This window comes from Felis catus, chromosome D4, assembly GCF_018350175.1.
Source record: "Felis catus isolate Fca126 chromosome D4, F.catus_Fca126_mat1.0, whole genome shotgun sequence".
In the NCBI taxonomy this organism is placed as follows: domain Eukaryota; kingdom Metazoa; phylum Chordata; class Mammalia; order Carnivora; family Felidae; genus Felis; species Felis catus.
In genome coordinates, this window is record NC_058380.1 from 8,233,632 (window position 1) to 8,246,533 (window position 12,902).

Consider the following 12,902-nt stretch of genomic DNA (forward strand, 5'->3'; position numbering starts at 1 on the left):
CCACGTTGGGTGTAGAGATTACTTAAAATCGTTTTTTTTAAAGAGGCATGTGGGTGGCTCAGTCATTTAAGCGTCTGGCTCTTGGTTTCAGCTCCTGAAATGATCTTGTGGCTTGTGAGTTTGAGCCCCACATCAGGCTCTGTACTGACAGCATAGAGCCTGCTTGGGATTCTCTCTCTCTCTCTCTCTCTCTCTCTCTCTCTCTCTCTCTCTCTCTCTCAAATAGATAAACTTTTTTTAAAAATCTTTGAAAAAATAATGAGGAATAAACTTACATCATAATTTCAATACCCCAAAATAACCACTGGTAAATTGTTGGGTTTTTTTAGTGTTATATAAAATTGGAATCTAGTTATTTACCATGGTTTATCATCTGTATCTTTCCCTAAGCAGTTTCATTTAACATTATATCTTAAGCATTTCTCATCATTAAACATCTTCAAACACATAACTTTTAATGTCCTCACAATATTCAATATTTTTATGTGTATGTGTCATGTGTTATTTAAACATTACCTTTTCCCCTCATTCTGAAGCATTTTGGTGGCTTTTGGCATTATGATACAATTATAAAAAATACTGTCTTCATTATCTTTGCATGAAATTTGCCATGTATCTTCAGACACATTTTGGCAAAAAGGGTTGAACTTTTTAAAGTGACTAACACAGTATTAATGAAGTGTGCTCTCTCAATGCTAATAAAATATTACACATCCCCATTTATTTAAGGATAGGGTTTTTTTTTAATTGTAAGACAGTTGTTATATTAAAATGACTCCCACACATTTGACTTCTTTAACTTGACATTATATCATAGTTTATATCATACTTTTATATCATTATATCATCCTTTTCCATGTTACTACCTTTATGTCCAATCTCCCTCATTTCTTTAAACTATTGCATACAATTGGTATATGAATGAGCCATCATTTATTTAACCACCATCAGCTAATGGATATTTAGTGTTCCCTCCTAGTTTCTCACCAGTATAAATACTGCTACAGTTAAAATGATCTTTGTTCATTTGTGTGAATGTATGGAATTAGAATTGGTAAGCCAACGGTTTTCTGCCTTTTTAGTTTTGAGACATAGTGCCAAATTTCCCTTCACCACACAAGTTTTGTGAATGTATACCCGCAAAAACAGTAAACGAGAGTTATTTTCCCATCTTTTTCGGCAGCACCGGACCTTTTCATCTCTTACAGTACGATAGATGATATGTGGTGTTTTAATTTGTAATTTTGAGTAAGGTTGGTGAAATTGTGTATGTTTGTTAGCCTTTTGTCTTCTCTGGGATATATTATGAATATTTTCTGTCTTTAACAAGAGATGCAATTAGCAAATATTCTGCTTCGATTCGAAATTATTTACTCCAGCTGATCAAGTTTGGGTCAGTTTAAGTAAAACTGTTATCCAACATCTTACTGTTGCTCTTGTGTTGTGTTTGCTTTTGCTTTTTTAAGTAGAGGGATTTCTCTGCCTTTTAAGATTTTTCCATAGGAAAACAAATGTTTGATTTCAAATAGGTATTGTGTTTATATTTATTATTTTTACAAATGGGTTACGTGTCATTAAATTTTAGGAAAGGCGTGCGTAGAATTATAAACATAATTTTTTATCTGTGGCATAGGAATGAAAGAATTAGTCTATTTTTAGTAGCTCACTTATTGAGTTCTAAACTTAAGGTATTCACTAAGGTATTTGAGTCTAAGGAATTATTCACTAGAACTACGGTTTATGACAATGAATGTATTATTAACTCTAATATATGTAGTACTGTGGTAATGAGTAGTTTTCCTTTTTTTTCAATTTCAATATAATTAACATACAGTGTGATGGTAGTTTCAGGTGCACAATATAGTGATTCAACAGTTCTATACGTTCCTCAGTGCTCAACATGCATGATAAGTGTGCTCTTAATCCCCATCCCTATTTCACCCGTCCTCCCACCCACCTCCCCCCTGGTAACTACTAGTTTGTTCTCTGTAGTTAAGAGTCTTTCTTGGTTTGTCTGTCATTTTTTTTCCTTTGCTCATTTGTGGCTTAAATTCCACATAGGAGTGAAATCACACAGTATCTGTCTTTCCCTGACTTATTTTGTTTAGCATTATACACTCTAGCCCCATCCACGCTGTTGCAAATGGCAAGATTTCATTATTTTTTATGGCTGAGTAATATTCCATTGAATATATACACCACTTCTTTGTCCATTCACCTCTCAGTGGACATTTGAGCTGCCTCCGTAATTTGGTTATTGTTGCTGCAGTAAACAGAGGGGTGCACGTATTCCTTTGAATTAGTGTTTTTATATATGTGGGTAAATACCCAGCAGTGCAACTAATGGATCATAAGATAGTTCTGCTTCTAACTTTGAGGAGCTTCCATACTGGTTTCCACAGTGACTACACCAGTTTGCATCTCTGCCAATAGCACACCAGGGTTCCTTTTTCTCCACAGCCTCACCAACACTTCTTGTGTCTTGTGTGTTTTAGTTTTAGCCATGCTGACAGGTGTGAGGTGACATCTCATTGTGGCTTTGATTTGCATTTCCCTGATGATGAGTGAGATCGAGCATCTTGTCATATTTCTGTTGGCTATCTGGATTTCTTTGGAGAAATGTCTGCTTGTGTCTTCTGCCTGTGTTTTTTTGATTGGTGTGTGTGTGTGTGTGTGTGTGTGTGTGTGTGTGTGTGTGTGTGTTGAATTATATAAGTTCTTTATATATTTTGGATACTAACCCTTTATCAGATATGTCATTTGCAAATATCTTCTCCCATTCCTCAGGTTGTCTTTTGGTTTTGTTGATTATTTCCTTCACTGTGCAGAAAATTTTTATTTTCACGTAGTCCCAATAGTTTATTTTTGCTTTTGTTTCCCTTGCTTTAGGAGACATACCTAGAAAAATGTTGCTACAACCAATGTCAGAGAAATTAGTAATGGAGTTTTCTTTTTTTTTTTTTTTAATTTTTAAAGTTTAATTATGTGTGAGAGACAGAGAGAGAGAAAGAGCATGAGCAGGGGATTGGCAGAGAAAGAGGGAGACACAGAATCTGAAGCAGGCTCCAGGCTCCGAGCTGTCAGCACAGAGCCCAGTGCAGGGGTCAAACCTGTGAATTGTGAGATCATGACCTGAGCCAAAGTTGGATCCTTAACTAATTGAGCCACTCAGGTGCCCCATAATGGGTAGTTCTCTGAAGATCTCCTATCCATTATCTCATTTGACCCTCAGACTAACCTTGAACCTTAAAATGTTGAATGACATGCTTACACTTAAAATCACATACTGGTTAACATGACTCTGCCTCACTCCAAATTCCTGCTTTTTCTTTTCTTTTTAATAAGTGAATCCACCAATAAGAGGTCCCCTGCCATCATCATATAATAACCTTCTGTTCTTGCTGCTATAACCAACTGAGTTTGAGAAACTCAGCTTCTCCTGTGTATTATAATTGTAACCACTTCTATTTAAGTAGCGATCTGTTCATTCATAAGTTTATTTCACATCCTTGAAATAATCATATAAGTTAGGTAAGACCAAAAATGTGGCTTTTATTTTTACCCAAGAGGAAAACCAATCTCAGGGAAATGGTTTGTTTGAAGTTGACAGTGAATTAATGAAGAGCCGGATTCAGAATGTAGGGCTTAGAGTTTCAGATGTACCCTGGTGATCTGCCACTTGCCAAATTAAATGTATAGAATTTGATATATTAATAGCCCCTACATAAATAAAGTTGACAATGAAACAGAAAACAGAAGCACAGTCTTTTTCCATCTGCCTGACATTTTGCATTTCTTCGTTGCAAAACAGGCCATAGGAATATCAGCCTGTACATTTATGAGATTTCATTTATAGATTCCATCTATCCGAGAATATAATGGCTGTTTGAGTTTTCCTGGGCCAAAAATCTCTAAAAAAGACCACAAAATGAAAGTGATAAGAAACACACGTGCACACACGCATGCACATACACACACACACACACACACACACACACAGCCACCGCTGACTCTAAGATAGAAATATTAAGGAGGTTTAAAGTGCATGGACAGCCTCCAAGACTGACACATCTTCAGCGAGGCCAGGATCGTTTAGGACTGTTTTCTGTTTTAATTATAATAGAGAAGACGCACCTAGGTGGCTCAGTCAGTTAAGCATCTGACTGTTAATTTCGGCTCAGGTCATGATCCCAGGGTCGTGGGATCAAGCCCCCGCACTGGGCTCCATGCAGAGCCTAGAGCCAGCTGAAATTCTCTCTCTCTCTCTCTCTCTCTCCTGCTCCTCTGCTCGTGCACTCATGTGTGCTCTCTCTCTCTCTTTCTAAATAGATATATGCATATATATATTTATTTTTTGTATTTATATATGCAATATGTATTTATAATAGAATATATTGTTAGTGTTAATAATCACATTTTGGTATCATATTTTATAAATTAAACATTCACTTTTTTCAAACATATGCATTTGTTAATTAATTGTATTATTCTTATTTCTAATGGAAAATCACCTTAATTTAAATGGAAATCAGTCAGAAGTTGAAATCACTTAATAAATTTGCCTTCTGACGGGATTCGCAGGGGTCCCCGTATGTACCTCCATTCCAGATTGCCACATCTGGGAGCATTACTTAGTATATTTCACAACCTTTGTGTGGCACAGATACCTATTTCTTCCCAAGTGTGCATCCAGGGTTGTTATCGCTGAGAGGTGGTGATGTGTTGTTTGCCCGTCAGTAAGGCTTCCCTCAAAGTTGCTTTTCCTTAGGGTGGTGATGAGTTGTCAGTCTTTCAAAAATCTTTTTTGGGGGCGCCTGGGTGGCGCAGTCGGTTAAGCGTCCGACTTCAGCCAGGTCACGATCTCGCAGTCCATGAGTTCGAGCCCCGCGTCAGGCTCTGGGCTGATGGAGCCTCGGAGCCTGTTTCCGATTCTGTGTCTCCCTCTCTCTCTGCCCCTCCCCCGTTCATGCTCTGTCTCTCTCTGTCCCAAAAAAAAAAAAAAAAAGTTGAAAAAAATAAAAAAAAAATCTTTTTTGTTCAGTTCTGATCCATCTGCGAGAGTAATGCAATCAGAAGGCTCGCCCGTGACAATGAAATGGTTTTTCCCAGTGATGAGCTGTCTAGGTCTGATAAGGTTCTAACGAAACCCACTAAGGGCTACCTCTTTCCCACCCTGTTTATTCTTTTTTTAAAATTTTGTTAAACATTTTTTCATTTTTGAGAGACAGGCACGGGCAGAGGAGGGGCAGAGAGAGAGGGAGAAGCAGGCTCCAGGCTCTGAGCTGTCAGCACAGAGCCCAAGGTGGGGCTAGAACCACAGACCAGGAGATCATGACCTCAGCTGAAGTCGGTCGCTTAACCGAGACCGCCCCCCCTCCCCCCGCCCCCAGCGTCGCTCCCACCCTGTTGAAAAGAGTTGAGCCAACTGCTTTCAGTAATGAAATTATTGCGTGACAGGTTGTGTATTACACCGGCCTCTTAGACCCTCTCGCTTAACTTCGTCTGGGAAGAAGAGTAGGTTGAACTGGTCACTAACATTGGCTGCATATATGTCTTCTCTCTTGAAACAGCTCAATGGTTATTCGGGACTTAACCTTACGCAGTGCTGCTAGCTTTGGCTCCTTCCACCTGATCCGTCTCCTCTACGACGAGTACATGTTCTACTTAGTAGAGCATCGTGTTGCTCAGGCAACAGGAGAAACACCCATTGCAGTCATGGGCGAGGTAAGAGAGGCCGCAAGGGCCGTGACTCACGGGGCTTTGAGAAAAGAAACTGAATTTCATTTTAACTTAAATATATTATTTACTGTTGAAAGCAATTGTTTCTGACCATGGAGGAAGATCCTGAGGGGCTGTAGAGTTATTGAAAGGGGGGGGGGTCCTTCAATCCCTCTTATATTTACTTTCTTAATGAAAAGATTTCTAAAATTACAAATTATATCACGTGAAAGTTCGCGGGCTGTTTCAGTATGTTGTAAAGGTGTCTATGGAAAGGAAAAGTTTGAGAATCACTGGCCTGAACAGTGATTGAACAGAAAATAAGTGATTGAACCTCCATTGAACAGAAAATAAGAAATATTGATGTTTCTGGTAAGGTGCAGGGCTACAATACAGAGGGCAGAATTAAATATGTATTTTGTAGACTCTTCCTCCAAGTGCCCAGGAACAGAAGAAATGATCCAATTTCAGAAGGCTAGTAATAGTGATGGTGGTGAGGATAGCTAACATTTTGGGGATACTTACTATGTGTCAGGCACAGTTTGAAGACCTTTATAGGTGACAGAGGATTGGACACTTAGCTTTTTGAGGTAGGTACCACGTTATCCTATTCTACAGTGCGTTTCTGAGGTTGATGTGGAAAGCTAAGGACACAGATGAAATGGTTATGTGGCTGATGCGTGGTGGAGACCTGTTTCAAAGACTCAGACTCTGATTTTCGAACCCCGGCTTCTAATTGCTAAAGATAGAAAGAAAATAAAAGTAACTCCAGAATTTTTAAATTTTTTTTAACGTTTATCTATTTTTGAGACAGAGAGAGACAGAGCATGACCGGGGGAGGGTCAGAGAGAGAGGGAGACACAGAATCCGAAGCAGGCTCCAGGCTCTGAGCCGTCAGCACAGCGCCCGACGCGGGGCTCGAGCTCACGAACCATGAGATCATGACCTGAGCCGAAGTCGGATGCCCAACCGACTGAGCCACCCAGGCGCCCCATCTTCAGAATTTTTAGATAGAAAATAAAAATATCTTATTTTCAGCGAGCGCCAAAAAGCTGATACTCTGATGTAAATTTACACAAGGATTGGTTAATATGATGAGGAACAGATACAAATCCTCCAGTAATTCTGCACCAGTGTATTTTGTTGTACTGAATCGGGGGTCCTTCCGACGTTCCTAGATTATGCACCAAATTTGGCCATATTACAAATTACCCAAAGCAGTAAAGAAGACATGTGCCTTTTAAAGCTGTGTGTATGTGCTTGTTTAAATTTAAAGTCAAAATAATTATGAGACCCTTTTCCTAGCTTAAGAAATAAGATAATAAAGGTATAAATTAAAAATACGTTAAAATACCTCAAGGACCTTTATAAGTGCTCTAATACAAATAAAATACATGTCAGCCTTATTCAGAATGTTCTTGAAAAGATTCCTTTGTCCCTCTTTAAAATCCTTCGCCGTGCGCTGATGTGTTATGTGTTTGTAAGACGCTCAATGGTGCTTTTGCTTTAATGATGCCAACGATGTATATATGTGTGTGAGATTTAGCAAGAATCGCTGAGCTAGGCGGGACCTCATGGAACCAAAACCATCTGGCCTTTTCTTGGATTTGACCTCCCCTTGGTGCCTTTTTCAGTAGTTGTCTTACAGATACCTGGTTGCCAAATGCCCAGTTGGCGCGTAGATTAAGTACTGTAAATTTTCTCAAGTCAGAGCCCAACACCTTGGAAACAGACATGCTTCTTGGTCTGTTTAACACGTCTGCCAACCACCTCGTATGTTCCCGGGACTTCTTTAAGAAGATGATCGGGATAATGGTAACAGGGATTCTAATTAATACCATGTGACTAATCCTGATGTGTGGTCTTTGCTTCCCTCACATCTCGAGGGAAGAAGGGCAGTGGGCAGGCGCCGGTCACACAGTGTGAAGACTGAGCAACCCCCTCACAGGCTTGTGTGGGTGTTGCTGGCTCAGCAGGGTTAAAACGGTCTTACGTAGTCAATGCTGCCAATTAACCATCCCCATAGGCATTCTGTTTTCTTTTTCTTTTTTTTTTTTTTTACTATATGTAAACAATGTGGATGAATATGACAGATTCCCCCATGAGGTAAAGATGTAATATGAGTAAAGATCTAGATCAGAAAATATGGTGTAAGACACCTGTGTGAGCTCCGAATCTAATACACACACCTCTTGATTTCTTTGCCTACTCTCTCCCTTACCCGATTTATAGAACAATCCTTTGAGCTGTCTTTACTCATCCATTATTCAGCCCAAGCCAATTAAGCGTAGTTTTCTAGGTTTGTTCTCCCCATACAACGCTGATGGACTCCTAACGTCTGTTGGCCATAATAGACCCGTAGATCATAGTCATATTAGCGTCTCTGAAATTTCTCGATTCTTGAAAGGAGGAGAAGGAAATTCAAGAAAAAGGAAAGGCTGTTTTCTCATGTGTCCCTCCCATGTTATCCCATGCCTACACTAGAAATCAGATTGGAGGTTAAAAAATAAATAAAAGGGGGGGGGGCTTCTGCATGTTGAGGCTCAGTTGCATTAGCCCCTTAGGTGGTTGCCCTTTTCAAACACCAAGTCCAGAAGTGCCTGTGGGGGCAACAGCTCGGGCCCAAATCCACTGAAATCCATAAAAGTCACCCTTACCCTCAATCGCAGCAGTTGGTTTTCAATCATCAGTCACAACAGCAACCACAAACCCAATAAGAGTTCTTACTATTTATTGAGAGCTCATCACATACTTAATGAAATCAAACTCTTGATCTGTCTACCAATGGCTCCTTCCCAGTAAATGGTACCACGATTCTCCCAGTTGATCATGCTGGACACCTGGGCATCCTCTTTTACATGTCTTTCTGTCTGGACCCCTATGTCCACCCTGTTACTAAATCTGTTCTTTCCCAAACCTCCCCTGGTACAGTCAGTATTGTCTTATGAAAGGGCCAAGGTGGTGGTGTCATCCCTACTTAAAACCCATCATTGGTATTCTCTTCTGTTAGGTAAGGAACAAAATTCTTTGCTTGGTACACGAGGTGGTACATGATCTGGCCCTGCCTCTCCGATTAACCTCCACCTCCCTCCTCCTATTCCTTTTGTTGCAGTCACAGCGGTCTTTGCTCTGTTCTTATTCACCAGGCTTTTCTCATCATTGGCCCACTGTGTCAATGGTTCTTTCTACCAGGAATCTTCGGCCCAACTCCCCCTTGCTCATGCTAAGTCCTCCGTCACGTCTTAAATATCAGTTCCTCAGGGGAGCCCAGTTCCCCCCCCCCACTACCTTAGATACCCCCGTTCTCTCTGATCTGTACATTTACTTTTCATTCTAGAACCTACACCACACTAATTGCATGGTTCTTTGTATGATGTGTGTAAACGAAGATTTAATGCCCTGGAAAAAATGAGCACTTTGAGTCCGGAGAACTGAATTCTCCTGAAGGTTCTGACATTTATAGTGGTATAATCTTGGGCAAATCTTGTTCACCGATGTTGACTCTCAGACTTACCTCTGAAATTTATTTGTTCATTTGTTTAATACATATTTTTTACACAAAAAGCAATTTTTTAATGTTTATTCTAGAGAGAGAAAGAGACAGAGCATGAGCAGGGAGGGGCAGGGGCAGAGAGAGTGGGAGAATCCGAAGCAGGCTCCAGGCTCTGAGCTGTCGGCACAGACCCCGATGTGGGGCTCGAACCCATGAACTGTGAGATCATGACCTGAGCCAAAGTTGGATGCTTAACTGACTGAGCCGCCCAGGTGCCTCTGTTTAGCAGATATTTCTTACATTCCTACTCTAGACCAAATGCTGTAATGATTAGGTTATAATGATGAACAAAAGAGATTTTGACCTCGCATTCAAGAAGCTTACATTTTAGTTTTTGAATTTATATTTACTAAATATTCACATAACTGTAGAGCTACAAAATCAAAGAGAAATAGGAATGCTCGAAGCATGAGGCCTTCATCTAGCCTGGGAGGGCCAGGGAAGGCTCCCCGCCTGCCCTCCAGAAATGATGTTTAAAGTGAGATCTAAAGGGCAAAAAGAGTTCATAACTGTGTGAAGTTGGTGAGAGTTGGGGGGTAAGGGGTGGAGACCACCACAGGCACACAGAGACATGCACACAGGTCCTACCTGAAATGGAAGGGAGCATGGCCAAGGGGAAGCTTTCGTGGAAAATCTGAAGGTCAGACACCAGCAAGACCCAATATATACCATCAAATTCAGTCAACAAGAAGTCGAATTGGATCAGGAAAGAAACCCAAAAATTTCAAGTGATGTGCATACTACTTATGTGCCGGGCCCTTGTTCTAAGTGCTTTGTGGCTGTTAACTTAATATCTCACAACAACCCTATAAATGAAAATTATTATACCTGTTTAAAAAGTTTTTTTAATGTTTATTTTGAGGGGGGGGCAGGGGCAGAGAGAGGGGGACACAGAATCCCAAGCAGGCCCCAGGCTCTGAGCTGTCAGCGCAGAGCCTGACGCGGGGCTCAAACCCACGAACCATGAGATCGTGACCTGAGCCGAAGTCGGACGCTTAACCGACCAAGCCACCCAGGCGCCCCTTATTATACCTGTTTTACAGATGATGACATGAGACACAGAGCCGTCAAGTAGCTCGCCTAAGGTCACCCAACCCCTGAGTGGTGAGATCAGGCTCCAAAACCAAGCAGTCTGGCCCCCAAGTTCTTGCTGTTAAACCACCATGCTCGTCGCCTGCTGCACGAATGGGGGTGGGGCGAGCAAGAATGCTGCAGGATGGGGGACGGGAGCAAGAACAGTTGGGAAGTCAGCGAGAAGAAGCCTGGGAAGTAGTCACAAACTTGGCTGGACCGTCGGTTTTTGCCTTGCGCGCACATTATTTGGCGGACAGCCAGCTAGATCCAGAAGCAAGGGGGAGAGGTTGTCCTTGAAAGCAACTTAGGGACAGTTAATGTATCTTCATTAATGAGAATTCAACAGGTACATTTGAGGATTAACAATTGTTTACATGCTTTGAGCAGGCAGGAGAGACCAATACCCGTTGGACACACAAGTACGGTATACGGGTGTACAAAACTACTGTTTTTTGCATCCCCATTAACACTGCCATTTCGGTTGACGTGCAGGCCACCATGCAATGGCGCCCCCAGAGGAAACAGCGCATCACAGCCCAACACGTTTTCTTCTAAATGTCAGTCAGCTGCCACAGTAATGCTGACTAGTAAGTTATTTAAAGCATGTGCAATTTCAGAGCTTCAGGATTATATTTTTTGCCTGGGTGGTAAAAAGGAAACAGAACTTATTTACTGCTAAAATTATATACCTTTTTGAACTTTAATATTATAAATATACCCATAGACTCTCTGGGAGTGGTGCAATTTTAGGAGCAGGAATAAAACAGAATAAGCAAGTTGCAGCTGTTTGCACACCTGTTAAATAAAAAAATTTTTAAACTCAGGGCTTTCTGCGCAGCTCTGAGCGGAAAACTATCCTTTTATTTGAATTTTATGACTCTTTGGAATCTATTTGGGAGTTTATGGTATGTGTGCTTTTTTTCCTCAAAATAGACATAGTCCATGAATACATTCTCTGAATCTATAAATTTTGGTTGCTTCGTAAAACGATTTTCTGTGATAAATATTGTTACCTTTAATTTATTAAACATATTTCAATTATCTTTGTCGTAATCTCATTATACTTAATATTACATCTGAGCCGCCCATATAACCAATTTTTTGAAATAAAAAGTAGAAACCAAAAGATGCTTCACTTATTCAGATATGAATGTCAACATAAAAAAAGATGATACTTTAGTAATATTTTTAGGGAAAAAAATGGAAGATCCCTTAAGAATGTACCATCCAAAGAAAAATGTGAATTTATCAAAGTTGATGTACTCAAAGTAGACGAGAAAAAAAATCTTCAAAACCTAAAAATTGGAGAAGAGCAATAATAATTCCACAGGCAAGCTTTTAGGATAAAAGTTGGGTGAAAAAGTTCCATTTGGTAGAAAGATAATCGTGATAAATAAGCATGGATTCTTAAGGCAAAATCAATCTAATGAAAGATAAATTTCAGTGACTTTACTCCAGTGCAACTAGGGAATACACTGAAAACGTACCTGTGGAATAATAGATGTGCTCTAGAATATTTTAAAATGAATGAATTGCACCACAAGTTACAATCATTTGCAGCAAAAAGCTATCTTGGAACGGCAGGAGCTTAGAAAATGTAATGAATACTTGTCAAAAGTGATATCACTTATTCTTTATAATAAAGTTTATTCGTATGTACTAATTTTTTCTAATTAATTAATATAGGGACTGCCTCATGATAATCACTGTGCGAAATGTTTCGCATTCTTATTTAGTATTCTCCAGAACCTTGCAAAAGATGGGAAAACAGGTTGAAAGTTTCCCCAAAGCAGAGCCAGCATGCGGCAGAAAGCAGGACCGTATCATTCCAAATCGCCACACGTGGGCTCCCTTCCGTTCACGTTTTAGTATCTCACCATACAATTTTTTTGCAGACCGATTCAAACTTACTTCCGTCTGTACTGTTCAGCTCCCCCAAAGACGCACACATTCACCGTCACACACGCACCAGATGCCTAGTGTGGAAGCTTTCATTGTTTTGTCCCAGGGTTTCTTCTCTGCATTCCAGGATGCACCCCGATGGCCCCACCACCCTTTCCCTCCCTACTGTTTGTTCGTAGACGTCTAGAATATGCAAACTCACTGGAATATTAGCCTAAGCAAACTGTAACTGGAAAGCTTAGTCTGCTGGGAAGCAGCACCAACGATAAATTACACCCTTCAGCTCCTCTGCGCCCACCCACAGACCGGACCTAAGTCAGCATCATCATTTTGGAATTTGGAGTTTGCTTTTAGCTGTAAATGTGCTCCTTTACATGGGCACGATTCTGACAGCTTGACAGTAAATCATCAAAGTGACCTCCCGGAGCAGAGGCACGGGAGGCCTTTCTTCTACACCTTCCGAAGAATTCACTTTGTAGAAGCTCTCCCATTCTTCCTCCTCTTTCCTGGTTTGTCGTTCTGTTCCTTTCTTTCTCTGAGTGTGCGAAAAGCACCTGTTGACTCAGCCGCCCAGGGCCACAGCCCTTTCCTTTGGGACTCCTGCTCATTAGCAACCTGGACTTGATTTCCTTCCTGCTTGCTCTGGGCTGTAACC

The 12,902-nt window shown here is 40.7% G+C and overlaps 1 protein-coding gene across 13 annotated transcripts in view; it reads left to right on the plus strand.

The window, feature by feature from the left end:
* RFX3 (regulatory factor X3) overlaps nt 1-12,902 on the plus strand; it is a 295,498-nt gene that overhangs the window by 260,185 nt on the left and 22,411 nt on the right. For all 13 annotated transcript variants that reach the window (XM_019815721.3, XM_019815723.3, XM_023243298.2 and 10 more), the window contains one exon: nt 5,571-5,724. In XM_019815721.3, the coding sequence (XP_019671280.2) occupies nt 5,571-5,724 (154 nt within the window). The remainder of the gene's footprint in view (nt 1-5,570; nt 5,725-12,902) is intronic.